A 27,446-nucleotide genomic window follows, 5' to 3' on the forward strand; every position below is an offset into this window, starting at 1 on the left:
ATCCACCTCTGGACCGCCTTTTTTCCCGCCGTCCCCGGGCTACGTTGCTGTCTGGGATCCGTGTGCAACGTGTACTAGAGTCCCTCGGTGTGGAGTCTGTATAACCCCAAATCCAAGGTTTTAACCGCCTGCCACCCTGGTTACTGAAGAGGCCCAGAGTGATTTTAGATTTATTGCAGTACAAGAGAGATTGCACTCCTGCCACCGTTTTCAATGCAGCATTTTCAGCCATTTTATCTAAGCACCACGACTATGTAGCTGTTTTTACGGATGGGTCGAAACAAGGGGATTCTGTTGGTTGCTCAGTTGTTTTTCCGGATCGTGTCCTCAAGGTCCGACTGCCTCAGACTTTTACTGTCTTTGATGCAGAATTGTCTGAGATCTTGCGGGCACTGGAGCACATGAGACATTCTTCCTCTCCTAAATTTCTTGTCTGTTCCGATTCACTCAGTGCCCTTCACTCATTGCAACGTTTGTATCCGGCAGACAAAATTGTCCAGACCATCCAGGATGCCCTCCTCCGACTACAGCGACAGGGGACGGTTGTAGCTTTCTGCTGGGTTTCGGGGCATGTCGGCATTGCTGGAAATGAAATGGCAGATCTCGCAGCCAAGGAGGCGTGTCTCGCCCCACAAGTATCTCAGTGTGCTATCCCCCTGCACGCACTCACCACGCTGTTGAGCTCACGGGTCATAAGTCGGTGGGAGGATGAGTAGCTGGAAGTGACTGACAATAAGCTCTGTATAGTCAAGCCCACAACGCGTGTGTGGTGTACTTCCTTTCAGTCCCATCGACGGGACGAGATTCTCCTCACTCGGCTTCGAATAGGCCACAGCCCTATGACGCATGGCTTCCTGCTCCGGCGAGAGGACCCTCCAATGTGTGGTGCTTGCGGCGTCCAGGTCACTGTGCGCCATGTTTTATTGGATTGCGTTTTATTTTCTGACCAGCGGGTCGCGGCTGACTTGCCAGCGGACCTGCCATCTCTTTTAGGCAACACTCAGACGAATGTGGCTAAAGTTTTAAAGTTCTGTGCCCTGTCAATTGTTTTTCCAAAGATTTTAGGGAGAGGATTTTAATTTGCTCACTGTGTGATAAGCTCGCCCATATTTTATGTAAGTGGCCAGCCAATAACAACTTCCTGTGACATTCTTGTTGCTATGTTTCCCCTTTCCTTAGGTTTTACTTTCTTATGTAGCATTTTCCTTCTTTTCCTGGTTTCTTTGAGTGTGTGCTTTAGTTTTCTTAGGTCTGTCCACATTCGTTCCTTTTAATGTGTGTCAGTGCGCTGATGACCTCGATGTTGAGCGCCCATAAGCCCCAACACACCACCACTATAACATCATAACCTTCTTATAACATAATTCATAAACAGAACGTTTTCTTGAGGTGCATGTTATTCATTTGAATCCACACTGACACACTCACACACACGGCACAAGTTTCTTTCAGGAACGGAAGTGACATTAGTTCTGACTAGCAAGTTGAGGGATGGCTAACGGCTGAGAAGAGAGCAACGTCGATTACCGAGATCGCGCCACAGGCACCCGCATCTTCTTCAGGCAGGATGGCTCTCTCCTAAGAGCTCGTTGTTGACATCTTGTCCGGCAGGCACAAGATCCCATCGGTGCATCTATGATCGGTGACCTCTCGCGGCTCAGCCACAGGTCATTGCTCGTTCTATAGACGTTTTAGGGCAAGGGAGGGACCGTGATCAGACAAGAGCCTATTTTTTGCTCAGGCCTTCAAAGTTGGTGTCATTAGGCACAATAGGTCATCTGGGCTGTCGCTCCACCTGGCGTGGTGACCAACAAATATAGAAACCTTCTTGGACCTCTTCATTGCTGCCCCCGAGCCGCACTGTGTACAGAGACCAGGTCCGACCTCTTTGTCATACACAGAGATGCTGGATGTCACCTCTCCTTGGCTGCTGAGTTGACCACCGTCCCCGTCGATTCAGGGCGTGGTCTGCATGCCATCACCATCGTCAGCCGTGTGCTCCCCTCATTGCTGTCGTCCTCGTTCCTTGTCAGCTCGTGTGAGGTGTGCCAGGTGTCGTAGCTTCAACTCCCTCTTGCTCAGTTACGCCACCTTAACACACTAAGACAACCGATTTTAGTACCTGGAAAGTGCTAATGTTTAACCATCGGTACCATACCTTTTTTTTAAGTCAATGAACTGGTTTCATTACAAAAGGAATAATTTTACTTGTTTGTAAATCAACTTCAGGATCAATTAAAATAGAAATGTAACAGAACTTTTTTTTAATACTTTTGTACATAAACATAAAATGTACAAGATAACTTCCTTCACAGTCGTTCACACACACACACACAATCAAGGGATAGGGAATCAATATTATCTGGACAGGATCCCATTACCATTTCTAAATACCAATTCCTACGACTAACACGGTGTTGACCAACCCGACTACATATTTACTATTTACTACTTTTTATCTCTAATCTTGTCTTTTTTTTCTGGGTTCCCTATGTGTGAGACGTCCCTCTTATTGTGCCTGCGAACATGTATAAAACACAACAAACTTAGACATGTGTCAGTCTTACCAAGATTTTTTGTTGGAAGTTTGGATAGCGTCCTTTATCGTGTTCTATTGCGACACTTCTTCTCTCCTCTGTTTTCTTCCCGTTTTCTCCTTTTGTCACGAATGGTTTTTTAAGGCCTGTGAACATGTTTCGGATCAGCACTGTCATAATGGCACAACACAAATATAGCTCACTGCTGACACTCGCAGTTGTTACACCATCTTGGTATCAACAAGTATTTCTGGCGTATCAATGCTGCTGTAGATGACTACATCCGATTTTTTCAACATGCACTGGGTGCGCTAATTCACGAAATTGCGCATAGCTGTCCACCCCTTACGTATTCAGGGGCATTCGAGATGCGTCGGTGCGTCCTCGTAACGACCTACGGGACTGGCCACCTCAAATATGTTCTCCAATGACGCAGATATAATTACGGGGAACCTTTCTGTTATTTACAGAGTTCCTAATCTATCTTTTTCTAGGGGTACGCACAGAAATACTTGTTTTCCGTCCTTTAATCATGTGTCTTTACAAAATACTCTATGGCACTTCATTTTCTCAACATCTAGAGGCGGGATATCACTATTAATAATAAAAACACAAAATATAGGCACATATAAACGAGACATTCTACCACTAAGATCAGTACATATACAAACAAACAAGACACATTAGCCAAATCCTTATTCTAAGCCTATATTTACTACGTCCGCACTCTGGTTTAGTCATTCGTAATCCTGCCCGTTAAGGTGGGATGGACCAGGCTTCGGAGGGCGGACTTCGATCTCTTCCTGGTTGTTATTTTGGTAACCATTATTCCTGTTCCTTCCCGATTGCTGATTACCGCCCCAAGTGCTTTGTAATTTATTATGTTGCACCGGAGAGTGTCGCTCATCTTCCGTGTACCTTCTTTTCGAGTTGCCATTACTCTTATTTTGATTGTGGCCGTTGTAGTTCGGCACTGGCCTACTATCCCACTGAGGCCCATTATTGCGACTGTTGTTATTTTGTTCACGCTGTTGGCGTTTCTCCCGCGCCTGTTCCTCTTGAAATGCGAATTCCAGTTCGCGCAAAATGCCCTTAAATACCTCAGTATCACTACCACAACGACCGGCAAGTGATTGTTGATACGAGATGGGAAGTTTCATGTAGCATAATCTGATGATTTCCGCACCGCTACATGGGTTGTCTAGGTACTGGTTCCTTTTTGTCATATTTCTCAAAAAATTTGACCGGACTCCGGTACCCTGCCCCTTCCATATCTCTGGACATCATAATTTCTTGTTTGATCCTTTCTTGAGTGTCTTTAGACCAATACTTGCCCAAGAAAGCATTTTTGAATTCTTCGAACGAGACGCTCGTCTTCGCTACATTTCTCATGTAGTCAGCGGTCGCGCCCTCCATATGGGAGCACACCAAATCTAGCTGGCACATAAATGGCCAGTGTGGGGGCAACATAACTCGAATTGTCCCACAAAAGTTTTTAGATGGAAGCTACTACATTCGTCCTTGTAGTGATGGAACTTTCGGACTGATACAAAATGCTTGTAGTCAAACCGGTCATCATTCCAATTATCATTTCGCCCGTTCTTACGATTCGTATGAACTTCGGGACGTGGACTAATTCGTTCCGACACGCTATCATCATCTCTCCCCCTCTCTATGTTCGACAGTTGTTCGGTACACCTAATCAGCCGACAGCACTTGTGCTCACTGGACTGCTGCGCGCTGTCCGTGTTTACCTCGGTCGTTGCCTCAGAGCTGTGAATCAAGGCGTGGCTCCCGTCGCTTATAGTGTCAACTTTGTCACACCGTGAAGCGGTTATCTGTGTTCCGGCAAGTGACGGTTCAGTCGACGCAGTAATTACACCCTTCTCCTTTCTTGATGTCTCTGTAATGAGACGCTTTACGTCGTCCTCTAAATTTCTTTTTAATATCGCCACCTCCTCTTTCAACATGTCGTTAGGCCCTATGTCCGGTTGCTCTTGCTGCTTTTCTTCGACACGTTCTATCCGGCTTTGTAGCCTTGATAACATGATCTTTCCTACTTTTGCCGTGCTTTGCGTGGAGTCCCGAGTTTCTCTCGCTATTTTCCTTGCACCTTTTGCAATTAATTTGGCTTCAATTGCCGTTCGTTTGATGATGGCAATCTCTTTCTCTATTTTGACGGCGAGATTCTTTACCTTCTCTTTTACTTTCCTATGAACTTCTGTGAGCCTGTAGTTCAGCTCCGAATTCGCCTTTTTAATTTCGGCATTAAGGTTGGCCCTCGGCTCTTTCACCTTCGAATTCGCCTTTCTAATTTCGGCATTAAGGTTGGCGCTCTGCTCTGAGTTCACCGTTTGCATCTGTTGCAACAGGTCCGTAATGTTTTTGAGAGTAGCCGCATTTAGATCCTCGTTCTTTTGTGGTTGAAAATGCGACTCTTCTCCTCTGTTCTGAGGAACCCTTCGATATACAGACAAGTACCGTCTCCGCGCCCCCGTCGGATCACTTGTGAATAAATCGTTTGATAACGGTTGGACACCGTTTTGTTCCAACACACTCTGGCTTCTTGGGCTGGATCTTTCATACTTGTAGATTAATCCTGTACTCCCTGCGTCCCCCGAGCCCTCAGTATCACTGCCTGAATCAACGTCCTTGCTATTCAGCGGACTAAACCAGTCGTGAGACGCAGTTTCAGGAAGTTGCAACTCGCGTTCGTCACGCTCATCGGTAGAGCTTTCCCTACTGTCACCCATGTTCTTCCGAGTAACAGTCTGATTATATTCTGCCGTTGTCTTGATTTTCCCCTCGTTATCATTTGCACTTTTATCTTACACGAAAACTCAAAATCCAGGTACCCCTTACTCTCAATAATAAGATAACGCCAAACATATATCAGGACACAAATTGATACACTGGGTGTGAGCAGTGATCCGACAAATAGTCCATGAAGCATTCCCCAAAAGGGGTAGTACCAATGATTGTGTTCTGTGTGCTCAGCATCGGCTGATTACGGCACTGCACATCATAAGTTCAAATGGTTCAAATGGCTCTGAGCACTATGGGACTCAACTGCTGAGGTCATTAGTCCCCTAGAACTTAGAACTAGTTAAACCTAACTAACCTAAGGACATCACAAACATCCATGCCCGAGGCAGGATTCGAACCTGCGACCGTAGCGGTCTTGCGGTTCCAGACTGCAGCGCCTTTAACCGCACGGCCACTTCGGCCGGCGCACATCATAAGTACTCCAACAAATCACAAATACAATGCACAGGCACTTATAAATGTCAATTTGAATGGACAGCACATGAAGAAGATAATGTAACTTATTGTAACTACTGCAACCCGTTTTTCAATTAAAAATGGCTAAGCAATGGATCACGTGGAAAAATTTCCTCTTTCAAGACTACTTCCTAGCAGATCCCGAAGTATTGTATCCTGGCATGGGTAAGCCATATGTAACACCACACCCGTCAATTATCTGGTTTTTGTGTGTCTTTACCCCAGCTAATTGACTAACAGATCAACAAAGAGTGCAAAACTGCCGCAATGTCGGATAACGCAAAGAAAGTAATAAGGCCCTGTGACTCCTGATTGAACTGCGGTGGCAGTGTTGTCATTAATTGATTCAGAATTGATCCCTTTTAATTAAAAGGGGTGCAAATTGATGTCATATTCAGCTATTGAACACCAGATGCAACTGTTGAACATATTATTAAGAAAGTGACTTGGGATTTCAACTACTTGATTGAAAACAGATTTATTTTTAACTCACGATCTTCGGTCATCACATTACATGACTCTCCTAACGGGCAGTGGTAATAAATAGCGTTTGCGTGGAGTAAAGTGAGAGAACTCAAAAGTAATTCCTATAGACTGACCCAGACGTAATGCGAAGTGCGAGAAGAATTCTACACCACATGGCCCATGAAACCCTCGTGGAAACTTTGTCGACGTGATCCAAAAAATTAATCAGTTGCTGGAGAGGGCGCAATATCACCGAATACAGTGTGGCGTCGTTGTGCAGACGTCGGCCGACCTCGTTGTGCTGTGAGGCCGCGCTCGTCTACCCACTCCTAGCTATCTTGCTCAGTACATAGCTGAACCAAAACTTCCTATCTCCAAGCCCAATCGTTCCATTTGCTATATCCTAAACTGCAGAGATGCTCACTCTTTCCCAGGCAAGCTGAGTAAAGAACGCCACGTCCGAACTCTAGGTAAGCTGGGAACGGAAGACCTCTATGGAGACTTCTCACAGTCTGTTCTTCACCTTGGTTTCCCCTCCAGCAAAATCACTTACGCCAATTGCAGCGCAAGTCGCGTAAATTAAGTGTCACTTGCCAGCGCCGACCAATGCCTGCTCTGGGAAGTGAACAAATTCCCACAAAATTTCCCTTCCTCTCAGCTTCTGCTATATAGCTTCTTCCAGGCCACCCATCAAGGTTAGCATCTGCACAAACACCAATTCTGACTCCCAGGAGAGTACTTCAAATTCCTCAGTCCTACGTTCCCATCAGAGGCCAGCGTATTTCATTCTGTCATTCTTCCCCTGATTTGCTTCAGACTCTGTGGACCGTGAATTCAGCGTGAAGTTACAATAGTTACGAACACGCATAGTTTGACCTCTGTTGACAACTCCACCGTAGCTTTGCGTGGCTTTCTCGCATGTTTCACAGAAAACGGGTCGACGGACATTTATCAACAGGCGTACAAGTTCTCCGTCTGTATCCCGGTACACCAGTATGGAGTAGGGGTCAACCACCCACTCACTGACACTCATCTTAAGGTGGCTGGAGGCCATGCACCGTTACCGCTTTCTCAGAAATTGAGCCGCCCTAAGTTGCCTATTGTCGCATCCCTTAGCCGCTCCCCCAGCGGCCACGGTCAATTATGAGTATTTCCCTGGGGTAAACTAGCCTCTAGTAAACCGACACGTTTCCACTAAGTTTTCATGTCGTGTGAATTACTTTAAAACCATCATCTGACATTAATTATTCCAATACATCCATACTATACCCTCTACAAGACGCATTGTGCCTTGTCAGTAATTTTTGTTGAGCCCTACTGTTCGCTCAACGTGAGTTAGTTGATCTTTAATGACTTCATGTAAGGGGCATAGTTTTTGCCATCTTGCACAGTATTATCGCAAATAAATAGCGTAAAAGAATGCTTTTTAAGTCTTGCCATGCTGACATTCAGTTGGGCTTTATGATATGCATCCTGCAATCGCAAATCACATATTGACACTACCGCTGACTTACCTTATAGCTTGATATGTACTTCTAGTGGAAGGTAAAAAAATGTTATTTCATACTGAAAACTCCTCTTTGAAATGGATATCAAAGTCAGTCAAACAATATAGTGACCCTCAAATTAATTATTTTCTTTCCAAATCTAAAATTATGCATAATTACATCAGCAACGCTAAATAGTGTAAATTTTACGTAAATTTTTCACTGTTTTATAGCATACACACACACGTTTCCGTCAAATTTGTGTATAAAACACCAAGGTGACGTCTAAAGGAAGCACCCTTATGGTATTTTCATTCCTAACCATAAGTTAATGCATAAATAACATTCTAAATAAGCAAATAAACTTCCTAAGAAATCGGCGAACTAATGTAAAACATAAATAGTTGAAGCAACTTTTGCTTAAAAAAATGGCTCAAATGGCTCTAAGCACTATGGGACTTAACATCTGAGGTCATCAGTCCTCTAGATTTAGAACTACTTAAACCTAACTAACCTAAGGGCATTACACACATTCATACTCGAGGCGGGATTCGAACCTACGACCATAGCAGCAGCGTGGTTCCGGACTGTAGCGCCTAGAACCGCTCGGCCACAGTGGCTTGCTTTTGCTTAAGAAATGGGATTAATGAATTAGTAACTTAAACTTCCGAGTATCTGCAAAGATACATCAGCAACGCAAATTATTGTATTTTTATGTCAAATATCACAATGATACGAACCAAATATATGCATGTAATCGTATCCATCAAATGTGTACCAGAAACATTGCTGTAGAATCTCAAGTTAAGTGCCTTGGTGCTGTATTTATGTCAAAACGTTTATGACCAAGCGGCAGCAAGTTAAATGGATGATGTCATTTAACTCACCTGACCAAGCTTATAACTGCAGACAGCACATATTGGGTAACATTCTAGGCAAACACACATCAGCATTATCGCCAATAGCTGGCGTACAGACATTCTGTATTACTGGAAAAAGTAATTAATTGGGCCTGCTACTCTTTTTCTGAGCCGCAATACACACTTCAATCAAATCTGAATTGTTCTATGATCCTTGACCAGTCTTACAACGCTTTTCACATATTACAAGACTATCTCCGCATCTAAAATCGTAAAGGGAATTCTCATTTCAATCTGAGTAAATGTTATGGAACACAATATCATCAACTAAGGGTTTTCGGTATTGTTTCACCACCAATTTATTGGGAAACAGAAATAATGTATGATTAGAATAATACAAGGGCAGTTCAATAAGTAATGCAACACATTTTTTTCTGAAACAGGGGTTGTTTTATTCAGCATTGAAATACACCAGGTTATTCCCCAATCTTTTAGCTACACAACACTATTTTTCAACGCAATCTCCATTCAATGCTACGGCCTTACGCCACCTTGAAATGAGGGCCTGTATACCTGCACGGTACCATTCCACTGGTCGATGTCGGAGCCAACGTCGTACTGCATCAATAACTTCTTCATCATCTGCGTAGTGCCTCCCACGGATTGCGTCCTTCATTGGGCCAAACATATGGAAATCCGACGATGCGAGATCGGGGCTGTAGAGTGCATGAGGAAGAACAGTCCACTGAAGTTTTGTGAGCTCCTCTCGGGTGCGAAGACTTGTGTGAGGTCTTGCGTTGTCATGAAGAAGGAGAAGTTCGTTCAGATTTTTGTGCCTACGAACACGCTGAAGTCGTTTCTTCAATTTCTGAAGAGTAGCACAATACACTTCAGAGTTGAATGTTTGACCATGGGGACGGACATCGAACAGAATAACCCCTTCAGCGTCCCAGAAGACTGTAACCATGACTTTACCGGCTGAGGGTATGGCTTTAAACTTTTCTTGGTAGGGGAGTGGGTGTGTCGCCACTCCATTGACTGCCGTTTTGTTTCAGGATCGAAGTGATAAACCAATGTTTCATCGCCTGTAACAATCTTTGACAAGAAATTGTCACCCTCAGCCACATGAGGAGCAAGCAATTCCGCACAGATGGTTCTCCTTTGCTCTTTATGGTGTCTGGTTAGACAACGAGGGACCCAGCGGGAACAAACCTTTGAATATCCCAACTGGTGAACAATTGTGACAGCACTACCAACAGAGATGTCAAGTTGAGCACTGAGTTGTTTGATGGTGATCCATCGATCATCTCGAACGAGTGTGTTCGCACGCTCCGCCATTGCAGGAGTCACAGCTGTGCACGGCCGGCCCGCACGCGGGAGATCAGACAGTCTTGCTTGACCTTGCGGCGATGATGACACACGCTTTGCCCAACGACTCACCGTGCTTTTGTCCACTGCCAGATCACCGTAGACATTCTGCAAGCGCCTATGAATATCTGAGATGCCCTGGTTTTCCGCCAAAAGAAACTCGATCACTGCCCGTTGTTTGCAACGCACATCCGTTACAGACGCCATTTTAACAGCTCCGTACAGCGCTGACACCTGTCAGAAGTCAATGAAACTATACGAGACGAAGTGGGAATGTTTGAAAATATTCCACAAGAAATTTACGGTTTTTTCAACCTAAATTGGCCGAGAAAAAAAATGTGTTGCATTACTTATTGAACTGTCCTCGTATAAGTGATGGTGTTAACTGGAAAATGTTGATTTTTATCATTAATGACTTGGTGTAGTCTACATTATGCACAAAACTAATTGCTCTAATATTTATCTTCTCTCTAAAGCATCTTATAAATTTATGCAAGGTAAACACCACATAGACACATAAACGGAACGCACACACGCACAAACACACACACACACACACACACACACACACACACACACACACACACACACACATACTACATAGCGATACACCATTTCAGGAAGGAAGAATGTATTTATACTACAGTGTGTCACTTAGCTGTAAAACTTCTCTTACCTCTGCACAAATGAAGATGGGGAGGAACATCTTCAAAGGAGGTGACAGTGCCCACGTCTCAAAAATTAGATATCTTGGTAAAATTATTTACTTTTTCTCGACTAAAAAAGAAATATTGTTTGCTTGCATCAGAATAAAATTGCAAGGTTTCGAGCACCCAACACATTTTGAAAGCTCAGTAGAATGGTAAATTAAATACTCTCACATCTAAGCTATCGGTGTTACTTATTAAAATTCACGCAATTTCCTCATTGAAAATACTTAAATGCATTATTTATTAGTAAGTGACCATAGTTAGATCTCTGTACTACACACTAAATTCATTTACATATGTAAAAATTGGTTGAAAAACACTCATGGCCACAACTGCATATCTGACTTAAGGAGTAATGGGCACTGAGAATTAGCAAAGCAAAGAATGCAAGCCTTTTATACTCACCAAATCATGTGCTAGATACATCTGGGAAAATATACCAAAATAATCTGATTACAAACACTTTTTGTTGATACATCAAGTAGTTATTGTCCAAATGAATGCCTGAGAAGATGTTGACACATGTTTCCCATCAGCGTGATCATTTTACCCATTCTTTTAGTTGACAAGGTTCTGGCTCAATGGAGTAATTTAACTATTATTTATCTACATAGAAGTAATTGCTCTTATATGTAGTTTACCAGTTCCAAAGTCATTGTGAAGCTGATACATTTTTCGGAAAACTGATACATTTTTAAGCAAGTTGATACATTTTTGTTGCAAGTATATACTTATGCACACAACATCAAATATCTGAGTACGGTATTTCTACATTGGACTGATCATTTTCACTATAAACGATAAATTTCATCTCACACATTCATACACTACCAGTTTCCCTTGCACCTTTTATCTCTCTTGAATGCTTTTTAGGCAACAGTGGTATATCTAGACTTGATAACTCTCATATGTGCCTCCTATTCTCTTTCGTTTCTTGGAATAATCCATACCTTGACAGAGAATGTCTACTCATGATGTAAGTTAAGCGAATTGAGACTGAAATGAGTGGGTAAACACCTGGTCAGTGAACGTTAAACAGGTGAACAGTTAAAGGTGAATGATGAAGATATGAATGGCGAAAGTGAATGGTACATGGGTGAATGGCTGAGTGGTTACTGGTAAAAGGTAAACCTAACCTAATACCCACTTCTCAGTATACTTTATCTGTTATCTATTACACATTATTCATTAACCATCATCCATCCACGCATTCACCAGTCACCATTCATCAAATACTGTTCACCAATCATCTGTGAATTATTCACCCATTCACCATTCACCTATTCATCGTACACTTCAGTCTAAAATTTCTTAGTCAATATCATCATTAGATTTTCTTCAGGAAGCTGCGACTTTTTCCTTTAAACAATAGCAAATAATGAGTAACTTGAGTGTAATCAAGTAAATATATTAAAATGTTGTTGTTCCATTAACACAGTCATTAAAAAGTAGAGAGGAAGAGTAGAAACTTATTATTGTGGTGTATAAAACCGAGAGATGAACTTTACCGATTATGATAATGATGAGGCACATGTGGCTACATTGTATGTAATATCATGATGTTTGCACATGCAAAATGTATCATATTTCCCCCAAAAATGTATCAGATTGCCCCAAAATGAGTTACGTTTCACTAATATTGTATTCACTCGCCCCCAATCTGTATCGACTGGCTCTGAAAGTACTTCACCACTGAGCAAGATCAGTGCCATGCGAACCAAGACTGAATAAGATGATGACGATGATGGTGGTGATACTGACAGGAAAAATGTTTCAACAGCCCCCTCTTCCAGAGATTTGGTTGAACAGTGACAGTATGATGTACATGCATAACCAAAAAGCGATTCCATTGTAATCACGTGGAAGAGGTGCAGATAAACTGCTGTTTTTGGGCATTAAATGTTGTCACTGTTTTCTCTGATAATTCCCAGTGCACTTTACATGGTAAGTTAGATCTTAAATATTACCTGTGTGTGGTTTTTGTCCAAAAGTTTTGTGTATCAAGATAAATTTAGACCATAGTACAGAGTCGAACTACAGCCATTTAGCAATCTACAATTAATTTATGTTTTGTCAATAAGGAAGCTGTATGTATTTAAATAAGCAACTCAGTTGTGGAAAATTTAATTTAATGGTCCTTGGAGGTTTCAGCATATGTACAGTAAGCCAACTATCATCATCAAGTTCCGCTGCTTATCCTAAGAGTTACTGTACATAATGTCAGTAAGGAACATACATTATTTTATTATGTAATGATAACAATTTACATTTGAAAATATTTTATTGAAGGGTCAACTGTGCTTGAAATGTGTGTTGTATGTTCGAAACCTTATAAATTTCTTTGGTTGAAATTATGATCCTTCGTGATCAGGGATTGTATTTGCATATTATCATAAGCAACCTGTGTACATAGGTTAGTTCTATTCATTAAATGATAAATAATTTTACTACAGATTCTTCTTTTAAGATATCGAGTCTCTCACCTTTTTTGGAGACGTTGTCGTATTGTCCAGTTTAAATGGTACAAACACATCCTTCTTTCCTTCCCTCCTGAAGTAGTGTATGGCTATGTAGTGTGCGTGTTTGTGTATCTGAGTGGTGTTTTACATCACGGATTTTTATTAGAGGTTGATGTTATGTAGTAGTTGATTATAGGAAATACATTTTAGATTGCCACAGTACTCTAGTTATGACTGGTAAATACTACAGTAGTTCATTTTGTGAATAGCCTCATCTAGGGTCCCTCATCGGTAATAAAAATCTATACTTACCTGTCAGTGTCACCAATCACATTTTTCTAGCAGTATTTTATTTTCTTTCACCCTATGTTTGTAGTGAAACATTACTAAAAAATGGTGACAATGTTTTCTCCGAAATTGCGTACTATAAATGTGAAGACAGCATTTGAACACTTAATAAGCATTATGGAACAACAAACGTCATTCACCAACTTTCGTTAATGGCTGTGGAGTTCACAAACCTAACGTGGATAAAATGAAATTTAGATTTAATTCTAGAGTGTGTTGCGGCTAACATCAAGAGTTGCCCTAATTAATTACATTCTTCCAGTAATTCTGGATGTATATTCGACTGTATGTTTGCTTAGATTTTAGCCAAGATATGTTTTCTGCGGTTATAAGCTTCTTCAGGTTAAATTTACCTCACCGATTCATGAGGCGCAACTTGTACGGTCAGTGTTCTTGGCACCAATGTGATGAATACGTGTGGGTGAAATGTATATGTGGAAAATAGGATTGCAATACCCGACATAAACGTTTCAATTTTTTTCCGTTGCCGATGTATTTTTGGAGGAATTTAAAACGTTGAATGACCATTATGACACTTACCGAGCATGAAAAATCAGGAATCTTATTAATTTGAGACTCTGTTTTACCTGATACTCTGTACATTAATAGAACTGTGAGCACGTACGAGTGCAACCATCTTATTGTGGCCAGAAGTGTCAGGAGCATAAATCAGCATGTTGCAAATTTAAAATATGCAACACCTAAAAGCAAAATAACAGAAGCCACAACAAGCATGTTTTCTAGAAAGCACCTAGAGTGCAAAGGAGACACTACGGGGTGTGCGTTGGCTTGGTCAGTGACAAGAAATGTCGTGAAGACTCTCGGGGTATTACATGAGATCACTTGGAGAAGCTGTGAGACATGGCAACATGTTGGCAGTGACCACATATGGTCATACCAATGTTGATGGGGCGACACTTGGTGCACAATTCAGGTGCAGGAGCGGTGGCGTCCGAAGAAGTGAGTAGAGTTCAGACAGCCGTTCAGGAGGGACATATCTGTCGGTCAGGTCCAGGGTGTGGACCCGCAGCATTTCCTCTGGGTCTGCTCGCTTTCTTACTTAGCCACATACTACTCCAGGAAACTTTGGACAATCAGGATTTGTGTATATTCAATCAAGTCATTTATTGATGTTTTTCTCATACGAGTATTAAAGATTGTGCTTATTCAAGTGTTGCCTTTTCTTCGTATACTTCCCGACCGAGTTCCGTAAATCCTTCAGAATATTCTACTAACAATCTCCACGTTAGCTAACTGGGCGGACTATCCTCAGCTTCCTACGTCATTTAGAATGTACTCCGCTCACTGGATGGCACAAGCAGCTGTTTTTATTTCATGTTTAGCAGATGTGCAAAATAATATTTAAAACAAAACTCAACTTAAGAGATAATGTATTGCTAATCTATTAATTACATCCAATAAGCAAATTCTAGTTCTTGTCTATTGATGAGAGTATATTTTATAATCATTCTCATGGTCCACAAGACGTTTACATGCTGGTATAGCATATTATTTATATATGCACAAGCGCTCAGGTACGAAAAAACCAATGGGGCAGTTACTTTATAGTCCACCATCAAGTTTTCGTCACCTGTTCATGCATATTCAAATACATATCTATGTAAACAGGCAGAATACGGCACTGTTGTCGGCAACGTCTATATAAGACAAAAAATTTCGGACGCAGTTGTTGGATCGGTTACTGCTGGTACAATAACAGGTTATCAAGATTTAAGTGAGTTTGAACGTGGTGCTATAGTCGGCGTACGAGAGATACAACATCTCCGAGGTAACGATGAAGTGGAGATTTTCCCGTACGACCATTTCGACTGTATTGCGAATATCAGTAATCCGTTAAAACATCAAATCTCCGATATCGCTGCCGCCGGAAAAAGATTATGCAAGAGCGGAACCAACGACGACTGAAGGAAATCGTTCAACGTGACCAAAGTGCAACCCTTCTGCTAATTGCTGCTGATTTCAATACTGGGCCATCAACAAGTGTCAGCGTGCGAACTATTCAACGAAATGTCATCTACATGGGCTTTCGGAGCAGAAGGCCCACCCGTGAACCTTTGATGACTGCACGAAACAAAGCAGTACGCCTCGCCTGCGCCTGTCAACACCGACATTGGACTGATGATGACTGGAAACAGTTGCCTAGTCGGACGAGTCTCGTTTCAAATTGTATCGAGCGCATGGAAGTGTACCGGTACGGAGACAGTCTCATGAATCCATGCACCCTGCATGTTAGTAGAAGACTCTCCAAGCTGATGGAAGCTCAGTAATGGTGTAGAGCGTGGGCAGTTGGAGTGATATGGAACCCCTGAAACGTTTAGATACGACTCTGACAGGTGACACATACGTAAGATTCCTGTCTTATCACCTGCGTCCATTCATATTCATTGTGCATCCCTACGGTCTTGGTAAGTTCCATTAGGACAATGCGACATCCCACACGCCCAGAATTGCTACAGAATGGCTCTAGCAACACTCTTCTGAGTTAAAACATTTCCGCTGGACACCTAACTCCCAGACATGAACACTGTTGAGCATATCTGGGATGCCTTGCAACGTGTTGTCCAGAAGACATCTCCACTCTGTTGTACTCTTACGGATTTATGGACAGCCCTGCAGCATTCGTGGTGGGGATTCCCTCTAGAACTACTGCACGCATTAGTCGAGTCAATGCCACGTTGTGATGCGGCACTTCTTCGTGCTTGCTGAGGACCTACACGATATTAGGCAGGTGTACCAGTTTCTTTGGCTCTCCTCACTATATATATATAGTGAAGATCACAACGTTGTAATATATATATATTACAACGTTGTGATCATTCACGCAAAAAATTACACATTTTAACGTTGCTTTTCCAGATGTCCTACATATGGAAAGAAATACTTGGTAAGCATCATAGAAGTGGAAAAATTTCAATGACTTTCATACTTGCTTTGGAGACTAATTTTGTACATGGTAATAACACTGTTTACTGTTCCTGACAAGTGCGCTGTAAGCTGTACATTCGATCAGCAATGGGGACGATATATCGTTTGAAATGCAGCATGTATGTCATATTACGCCGATTGGACGTTAGCAAGACGACTTGTTGGAACAAGCAAAACGCTCAGTAAGCGAATTCAGTTCTGCTTGCGTTGCCTGTCTGCCTTGTGGCACTTGCAAAGCATTACAGAGTAATTTACATGGGGAAAACAATAATTTCTGGCTTTGTTGTTCCTATGGTGAAGAAACTGAACATTGCATGTATACAAGTATTACTTCACGTAATTTTTGGGTAAAAGCTTTTGTCATTCCGCAAAAATTTCACTGTGTTTTGAGTGGATTGTAAAGTACTTTCAAGTACTACAAGTTGCGCTTTTTACTTACTTTAGCGTACAATTACTTTTGATAGTGGTGCAAAAAATTCAGAGCTGTCAGATAAATGTAGGATGAGGCGTAAATACAGCATGCTGCAGCCTGTAAGTAATTTTTTTGTGATAAATATTGAACAAACAAGAATTCAGGACATTGGGACAGAGTCACATGCTGTATAGTGCAACCAAGAAGGCTACACTGTGATTGCATTTCTCATTTTAATCGTCTGTAACATAGTAAACTGGGTTTAAACATCAAATTTTAATAGCAATCTGTGAGAGGAGTGGAGCAGTGGACGGGAGAGGCTGCGGCGGCGCGGGTTTGGTACTCTGCGTTGTGCGATTTATTTAATGATGTCCACCTATCTCAGTAAAGCGTCCATTCACCACCCGTTGCTCTGCATTCGTAGGTACTATGTAGACGATGAGAAAAGCAGCTTTGAAGAAAACCAACGTCCTTACTTACAATTACACAGTCCGCGTAACTCAAGTAAAAAGATAAACCTGTAAATCTCTGCTAATAATGGGCAAAGTGGGTGCTTCCTGCCTTATTTGAAAATGTTTGCTTGTAGATACTGACGTTTTATTACGGTCCTTTTCATTTTTTGCTTCACCAAGCCCACATTTACGTTGGTAGTACATCTACTACTAGTTCGTGCAGATTAAATCACACGTAAGACAGCCAGAAATGTGCTAAGTCCAATCCGAAATATTACGAGATTCACACAGCCAATACACCGTTACAAAACGAGTTCACATTCGGACCTTTTCAGTGGATTCTTCGATGGAAGATGCTCGCCAAAATGTTCTGTACGTGCATACGGAACACGCCACACAGAATATTCACAAAGGCCGATAGTCTCACACGCGGTTTATTCTGCAACCAACATTTCAAAACCTCTGAAAACTTCACCGTAATGTCTGTAATTGCACCTGCTATCACGGCGATTTAAATCGAGCGTGATTTAATCGTCTTTTCTTGATCTTACAGATAATTTTTTCGGACACATTTAACACGACCTTCTCGTCCGACAGCGAGTCTACCGCAGCCCGCAGGTCGTCGCTCACAGAGCATGTAACTCATCCAATTACGATGGAAACACTTTTCTCTCATTGGTTGATGAAAACTATCATCCAATCAGATTAACCTTCCATAATCAATTTCGCGTGCAAACCACTATAGCCAATCAGCATTCGCAGATGCATCTACGTCATTTCATGTTGCAAAAATTCACAAAATTTTCCACAAAACCAAACGAAACGAAAATAAAAATACTCTGCTTGAAATATACTTTAGAACTAAGTATCCTCTTACTGTCTTTCTGGCTGCCTTATTACAAAAGCAAACGCTCTTAGACATACGTCATCCACCAGTTAGGGGGATCCACAGTTTTCGGGACAACCTGGTTACGTAAGACTTGCTGATTACGGATGGTGTAACACATTAGAAAATTGAAATTTGACGTATGTCCCCACATACACGCTCACATTCACTCTCATCTACTACCATCCCAACAAAAAATATAAATATCGACTTTTAAACTCTAATTTTCGTTACGAAAGCAAAATTATTAAAAGTTTACAATTAAAATTCTTTAAAAATAACTTGCGCGCACTGGGACTGCTGATAGTATTTTCAAATGACAAATAAACTTAAACTGTCGTGTTTCCTATCTGAATTTACTTTACTAAGTGTCGGTTAAGTATTTTTAATAGGTTTTTTGTATTTTCAAAACTGTTAAAGTTATCCGCATGAAAATTTTACACAAAGTTCTTCTAAATTACAAAAGTTTTTATACCAAATTTGAAAGCAAACAGATCATAGTTATGCAATTTCTTAGGTGAGATGAATAAGTGATCTTAGTACGCTCCACACGAGCAGTTCTCACGGCCCGCACACCGCCACAGATGGCATTATGACGCCAGCAGCCGGCCACACAATGGCCGAGGCTGGAGGCTTCATTGCCAGCCTTCAATATAGCTTCACCTTCTTCTTCTTCTATAGTGGTCGATCCAAGTATTGGTTTGCAACAGCTACAATGGCAGCTTGTCTCCATTCTGCGTGCCTTTCAGCTTTTCTCTTCATTTCTTTATAGGTGTTACATCCCACATCTTTCACGATTTGATCCATGTACCTCAGCCGTGGTCTTCCTCTTGGTCGTTTTCCCTCGACATATCCATCTGTCATTGTGTTCAGGAGTCCTTTATGTCTTAATAGATGGTCTGTAAATTGCACTCTTCTTTTAACAATGAAAGTCCAGAAGTTTCTCTTCTCACCTGCTCTTTCCAGAACCACTTCGTTTGTGACCTTGTCGATACATCATATTTTGGGCATGCGTCTATAGCACCACATATCAAAAGAATTTAGCTTCTGGTCTTTCTCTGTCCCTAGAGGCCATGTTTCACACCCATAGCATGCCACACTCCACTCATATGATTTCAGAAGTCTTTTCCTGATTTCAAGGCTGATGCTCTTAGATGTTAAGATGTTTTTCTTCTTGTTAAAAGCAGCCTTTTTCTTGAGCAATTCTACTTCTCACTTCTGCGTTGCTCCTTCCATCCCTGGTAGTATTACTGCCCAGATAAGTAAATTTATCAACTTGTTCAAGCAGTTCATTGCCTACATGAACTTGGACTTTCACTTGATCTTTTATGTCGCATGCCATTACTTTTGTTTTTGCTTTATTAATTCTCATATTATATTCTTCCCCGTAACTTTATCCATTCTATTCAGTAGGACCACAAGGTCTTCTTCACTTTCAGCTACGACAGCTATATCATTGTCATATCTTATCATATCTATTCGTTGGTCATGAATTACTACACCTGTCTGTGAATTTTCCCTTACTTTTTCCAGCGCCTATTCAATGTATTGGTTAAAGATAACAGGGGATAGTGCGCAACCTTGTCGGACACCTTTACGTATCTGCACCTCTTCTTGTTTTGTCCGTCCGCGGATAACTGCTGTCTCGTTTTTGTACAGGTTCCATATCATTTTTCCATCTTTATTCCTACTTTTTTGAGCACCTCAAACATCTTATCCCATTTAACATTATCAAAGGCTTTCTCTACATCTACGAAAGCTATGTATGTTGTCAGATTCTTATCTAGTCGTTTCTCTGTTATTAGTTTTAGAGCAAATATTACTTCTCTGGTTCCTCTATCTTTCCGGAATCCAAACTGGTCTTCGGAGAGTGTAGCTTCGACTTCTTGTTCTATACATTTTAGGATGATTGAGGTAACTATTTTAGAGGCGTGAGTAACTAGGCTGAGCGTCCTATAATTTTCACACCTTGTAGCATTTGCCTTCTTTGGAAAGACCTAACGGAATAAAACTTACTGCAAAACTCTGCAGCCGTGTTAATAGCTGCGACATTACAAAGCGAAGCAAGGGGAGGGTTCGTGTGTGAGAGGGGAGGAGGGTGGGGGAGAGCGACAGAAGGGGCGGGACCTATTGCTTGATGATCTTATTGATTAAGGGGCGAGCCTCTGTTGCAGAAAGTGAACAATGTGTCCCGGTATGTCCAGTGTAAACAGTGTGGTCCAGGTAGTACTAAAGTACTACTACTATCGATTATCCGAAATTATACGAGAGTTAGTCAAAAATGTTTGATTATAATCTCACTACAATCAAGTTTTGGTTATGAAAATTGATGATGTCGTTATGAAAATTGATGATGTCTATGTTCCTTCTTCACATATTCATCGCTGAGCATGAGAATAAAATAAAATTAAAAAAAATACATACAATTTATGACACGGAAGTCTTGTAAACGTTAAATTTTATTGCCCCAAGGCGGTCAATATGCGAATAGAATACAACACTTTAATTACTCAGCACTGAGGGTATGTGGAATTTGTTTTGGAACTGCCGTGTTCAAGGTGTTGTGCAGAATCTAAATGATGCTAGTTTCAATACAGGAATGCTCCCCTTTGTCTATCGCACTTATACGCAAAACCTTCGTGTAGATCATTGTTCACTTGTGCTGTAGCTCTATCTTTACCATACCTGTACTTACATTCAATCATCAGATTTATTGTTGACAATAGTAACTCATTCAGAAAAAACTGCAAAATCCGTTCATTAAAGACCAGACAGAAAAACAGTATGCGCTTCTTTAAGTGTTCTACAGAATGGTGTGCACTATTGAGCAGGATCACACGCAGGTCCCAGGTTCGTACATTTCTGTAAAGTTTTCGAGAGTGTACAACACCGTCCGCCACTCTTGCCCAAGTGGTTAGTGTTGCCGCCCATAGATCGCGGAGCTGTCGGTGACTAGGCGCTTGCTGTTTGTGTTTTTCTATTAATTTCATCTCATCCTCACCTTCGCGCACGTCGCCGAAGTGGTGTCAAATAGAAGGACTTGTAGCCATAGGACTCCAGAAGGTTTTTCCTAGACAAGAACGCGATACCATCATTCGATTTATACCACACTGTACACTGTTAACAATGGTGCAGCAATAAGGCATAGGTCATGAATCATAGGGTGTTTGTGACTACACTTCCACTACTTGAGACAGTACAGATGGAAAAATATTTACCGTGTTGGTACCCAGCTTTATTGGAAATATGTTCAGACACTGTACTGCAGGATTTGCGTTGTTCGTCTACATCTTCATCTACTTCTACATGGATACCCTGCAAATCACATTCAAGTGCCTGGAAGAGGGTTCATCGAACCACCTTCACAATTCGCTGCCGTTCCAATCTCGTATAGCGCGCGCAGAATGAACACCTATATCTTCCCGTACGAGCTTAGATTTCCCTTATTTTATCGTGGTGATCGTTCCTCCCTATGTAGGTCGACGTCAACAAAATATTTTCGCATTCGGAGGAGGGAGTTTGTGATTGGAATTTCGGGAAAGAAGATTCCGTCGCAACGAAAAACGCCTTTCTTTAAATGATGTCCAGCACAAATCCTGTGTCATTTCTGTGACACTCTCTCCTATATTTCGCGGGAATACAAAACGTGCTGCCTTTCTTTGAACTTTTTGTATGTACTCCGTCAGTCGTATCTGGTAAGGATCACACACCGTGCATCAGTATTCGAAAAGACAAGCGTAGTGTAGGCAGTCTCTTTAGTAGGTCTGTTACATTTTCTAAGTGTCCTGCCAATAAAACGCAGTGTTCGTTTCCCCACAACATTTCTGTGTGTTTCTTCCAATTTAAATTGTTCGTAATTGTAATACCTAGGTATTTAGTTGAATTTACGGCTTTTAGATTAGACTGATTTATCATGTAACTGAAGTTTAAAGAGTTACTTTTAGCACTCATGTGGATGACCTCACACTTTTCGTTATTTAACGTCAACTGCCACTTTTCGCACCATTCAGATATCGTTTCTAAATCGTTTTGCAGTTTGTTTTGATCTTCTGATGACTTTATCTGTCCATAAACGACAGCGTCATCTGCAAACAACCGAAGACGGCTGCTTTGATTGTCTCCAAAATCGTCTATATAGATAAGCAACAGCAAAGGGCCTATAACATTACCTTTGGGAACGCCAGAAATCACTTCTGTTTTACTCGATGACTTTCCGTCAATTACTACGAACTGTGGCCTCTCTGACAGGAAATCGCAAATCCAGTCACATAACTGAGACGATATTCCATAAGCACGCAATTTCACTACCAGCCGTTTGTGTGGTACAGTGTCAAAAGACTTCCGGGAATCCAGAAATACGGAATCGATCTGAAATCGCTTGTCATAGCACTAGTATTAGATGTCACGATTTGCCGTTTGCACCGGTACTGGAGCGGCGACGTAGAGCTGAAAGACAATCATCAGTGTCTGTTACAGTTTAAGGCAGTCAACACGGGTCTAGACAAGGTGAACTAGGCCTTCCTAGAATGTCTGCTTCATCAAAACGACAGCAACAGAGCTCCTGCTCCTCGCGGGTATAGAAGTGTTCAAGCAACACGGAGAGGTCCTCTTTAACTGACGATATGAGAATTCCTCCAGGGAGAGGCCAACGGCCAATTACGTCCCAAATTGTGGACGAAGTTATATTTCCATGGCTGAGAATGCTTGACGCTATTTGGAACCTTCGAGCTGTGGACGTGCTGTGTCACAACAGCTAAACATTCCATGCTCACGGTTCGAAAAGTGCTGTGAACAATGGTGAAATGGTACGTCTAATAATGTCATCCAAGAATCTGTCAATTAAGACCAAACTTATAGCATACAATGCCGTGATAGTGCCAGTACTGTTGTATTGGGCAGAGACCCTAAGCGCAACAAAGAAGGATGAAGAAAACTTGTTGGTCTTCGAAAAAAAAAAGAGATGGATCTTTGGACCTGTCCATGAAGGGAGCTCAGGAAACGTAGAAAAAACCAAGAATTGTATGAGCTGATGAGGCAACCGAACATCGTTCAAAACCTGAAAGCGCAGAGAATAAACTTGGCAGGCCACATTGCTAAGAGACCAGACTCTTCTCGAGCAAAAGCCGTACTTACGGGAAGACTTGATGGTACCCGTCCAATCGGTAGACCCAGCGGTGGGAGGATGAGCTACGGAAAGACCTTTGCTAGCTAGGAGTCCGCGACAACTGGATCCAAAGGGCACAAGAGCGCCATCTATGGAGAAGCATTGTGATGATCTACAGGGTCCTCGATCGCCGATTTGATGATGATGATGATGATGGTGGTGATGAATACGGTCCCAGGCTATCGTAGATGCTGATGGTCGTCACAGTTGTAGAGAAGGTGAAGTTTCCACTACGATTTATTACAAAGTTACTGTATGACACAAAGGAGATCGCACAATACATGCCTGACCGTTCCATTCTCCAGTACTGCTTGAGCGTTTTAGGTCGCCACCCCATCAGATTACAGGAATACATTGAAGCAGTGGTTAGCCCTGCTGATGGTTTCGTTGGCAGCTATTCTTAACAGTACGAGAGTGTTGCGGAAATGCTCGGTGAAATTAGACCGGAGTCGTAGGAGGGAAGAAGACATTCAGTGAACCGCTATTGGGGAAACTGAGAGAGACAGCATTTCTCTCAAACTGTAGAGCGATTTCACTGCTTCCTAAGCTCTTCTCGCACCAGGGCCATAGACACAAAATATGGAAGACGACGGCTAGTACAGAGGCAGTAGAACCGTAGCAAAGTGATCCTGCGGCCCTGCCAGAACTGCGAAAACGCTCCTCTCCCCCCCCCCCCCCCGCCCCCCCCCCCCCACAACCCCTTGCACCACCATCCCTTCTTCGCCTTTAAAAATAACCTCTTGTAAATTTTCAGTAATCTGGATACGTAAGTAAACTAAATTACACATCTCTTCCACATTTTTTGCTTGTTTCTTCCGGCGTTAACTATCGAACTTTCTTTCCTGTTATTTTCTGTTGTCGGTTTTTGCATCCTCTCTGTGCCTCGGCTCTCAGTCGGGGCTAACATCGCTATCCTCGCGCTAAGGCACTGAGAGTTGCAGAGTCTATTATCTCATCCGCCCCCTCCTTTTGTGTGTGGAACAGGATAGGTTGTGACTGGCAGTAGTTCAAAGTACAATGTTGTCCTGAGCAGTACATACTGTATATTGAAATATTTTTCATAAGAGTCGAACAGAAATGGTGTAACAACCTTCTCGATTCTAAAATGTTCCCTTATTACAGATTAAGGATGTAGAAAGAAGATATGCACTTTGTCGATAAAAACACTAATCAAAAACTGAACCTAGCTACTCACTCTTTCATCCTGTGTGTCTTTCTAGATGTGGACTGCGAAACAAGTGCAGCACAGTTTGACGATTTTGAAACGTCGATTGAGAACTGTCGGCCAGGCACCACATTTCGACGAAACTGTAACTTGTGCTACTGCTCGGAGGATGGTACGTCAGCAGTATGCAGCACCCAGCCTTGTACCAGAATTAAAGGTAAGTTTCTGCCTGCCAGAGCAGATTTTAGTAGCGCTGTGTTACGGAAGCGGTGGGTTAGCTCCATCATCAACATCGACGTCACCCATTTGGCAGCCAATGCTAGACTGAGGGCTCCACGAGACCTTTTCCATTACTCAAAGACTTCTGTTACGCATCCATGTGGCTCAGTTTACATTACTTCATCTTCTCTGTTTCTTCCACACTCTCCGAAATCCTACAGATACAATTTTAGGTCCATCTATCATTCATGTATATGGCCCATGTCCAGTGCATCTGCATATAATTTTCTTTGCAGTCATAATTAGCTCTTTAGTACCTGTCTGATTCGTAATCCATTTCATGTTTTCCAGTGTTTCTCGTCATAACATGTAGTATGCGTTGTCCTTTCTTCACTGAACAACAATCAATTACTGAACGACTTTCGCATAAGAAATCGTCGGCCGGAGTGGCCGAGCGGTTCTAGGCGCTTCAGTCTGGAACCGCGCGACCACTACGGTTGCAGGTTCGAATCCTGCCTCGGGCATGAATGTGTGTGATGTCCTTAGGTTAGTTAGGTTTAAGTAGTTCTAAGTTCTAAGGGACTGATGACCTCAGATGTTGAGTCCCATGGTGCTTAGAGCCAGCCATAAAAATCCATATAGACCTTCCACCTTTCAATACTAATAATTCACGTTGTAAAATTACTTTTCCAAGCAACTGGGAAGCTCAGCGTTGGAACCCAGCTAAGATTATTCCAGGACATTCTTTAATCCTTTGTTTACTTCATGTCCTATCTATTAAGTCACTGTCTACATCTTTCCTGAGAGCTGGTTCTTCGATTTCATTGTTATTACTTTCGCTTTATTCATCATGCTTTACTTTAGTTTTATTATAATCGATTATGAGGCTTAATTTCAAACCTGCCCTTTTCAGATCTTTCATTCACTGTTGGATTTATCTACAGTAAAGACTGTTATCAGATTAATGAAGATGATTTACGCTGACGTGGCAAAAGTTACTCGGTACCTCCTAATATAAGGTCTATATTCCTTTTGCGCTGCGTAGTGCATCAGCTCGACTTGGTATGATCTCAACATGTCGTCGGAAGTCCCCTGCAGAAATATTGAGACATGCCGCCTCTGCAGACGCCGTTGTTGTGAATGTGTTGCCGATGCAGCAGTTTGTGCACTAACAGACTTCTGAATTATGTACCAAATATGTATGATGGTATTCATGTCGGGTGATCTGGGTGGCTAAATCGTTCGCAAGAATTATCCCGAATTTTCTTCAAACCAATCGCGAAGAGCTGTGGCTGGGTGGCATGGCACAAAGTAATGCATTAAAATTCCATATTGTTTAGAAGCATGAATTCCTGAATGGTTGCACATTGTCTCCAAGTACCAGAAATAATCATTTTCAATGAATAATCGGTTCAGTTATAACAGACGACCAGTCCAGTCCAAGTAAACACAGTCAGGCTGTTATGGAGCCACCAACAGCTTGTATAGGTGCCTTGTTGGCAACTTTGGTCCATGGCTTCGTGTGGTCTGCACCATACTCGAACGATAATATCAGGTCTTACCAACTGAAGTCGGGACTCACCTAACCAGATCACGGTTTTCCAGGCGCTTAGGGTTCCACCGAAATGGTCACGAATCCAGGAGAGGCGTTGCAGGCCGTATAGTGCTGTTAGCGAAGGCACTCGCATCGGACGTCTGCTGCAATCTACCATTAACGCCAGTCGTTGCGGGTACCTTCGTCGTACCTCCCACAGTGATTTCTGCGATTATTTCAGTCAGTGTTGCTTGTTTGTTAGCACTGACAACTGTACGCGAACGTCACTAATCTCGGTTGTTAAGTGAAGGCCGTCAGCCACTGCATTGTCCGTGATGGGAAGTAATGTCTGAAATTTAGTATTCTTTGCACGCTCTTGATACTGTGGATCTCGGAATATTGAATTCCCTAACGATTTCTGGAATGGAAACGCCCATGAGCCTAGATCCAACTACCATTCCGCGTTCAAAGTCTGTTTATTCCTGTCGTGGGGCCATAATCAGGTCGGAAACCTTCTCACATGAAACACACGAGGCAAATGACTGTTCCGCCAGTGTACAGCCCTTTTATACCGTGTGCTAGCGACACTACCGCCATCGCTACATGTGGATATCGCTATCCCATTACTTTTTGTCACCTCAGCGTAGGTATTCAGTGAAAAATTTCAGTGCTGGTGACTTTTCAGTGTTGTATAATCGTGGTCCATGAAACTTTTCCATACCTAACGTTACGTCCGTAGCTGCACTGGGCATTCTCAGATGTGTTTCTGGTTTCAGTGAGTCTTTCCAACTGGTGGATTGGGCGTAGCAGAGTGACATAACTACTGTGAAACAAGGAATGTGTAGAACTTTATACACTACTGGCCATTAAAATTGGTACACCACGAAGATGACGTGCTACAGACGCGAAATTTAACCGACAGGAAGAAGATGCTGTGATATGCAAATGATTAGCTTTTCAGAGCATTCACACTAGGTTGGCGCCGGTGGCGACACGTACAACGTGCTGACATGAGGAAAGTTTCCAACCGATTTCTCATACACAAACAACAGTTGACCGGCGTTGCCTGGTGAAACATTGTTGTGATGCCTCGTGTAAGGAGGAGAAATGCGTACCTTCACGTTTCCGACTTTGATAAAGGTCGCATTGTAG

The 27,446-nt window shown here is 42.2% G+C and overlaps 1 protein-coding gene across 1 annotated transcript in view; it reads left to right on the forward strand.

Moving 5' to 3' along the window:
* The window catches only part of LOC124545503, a 201,306-nt gene that overhangs the window by 98,951 nt on the left and 74,909 nt on the right, over positions 1-27,446 (forward strand). The window contains exon 5 of the mRNA XM_047124446.1: positions 24,597-24,758. Within this exon, the coding sequence (XP_046980402.1) occupies positions 24,597-24,758 (162 nt within the window). The remainder of the gene's footprint in view (positions 1-24,596; positions 24,759-27,446) is intronic.

This window comes from Schistocerca americana, chromosome 8, assembly GCF_021461395.2.
Source record: "Schistocerca americana isolate TAMUIC-IGC-003095 chromosome 8, iqSchAmer2.1, whole genome shotgun sequence".
Lineage (NCBI taxonomy): Eukaryota > Metazoa > Arthropoda > Insecta > Orthoptera > Acrididae > Schistocerca > Schistocerca americana.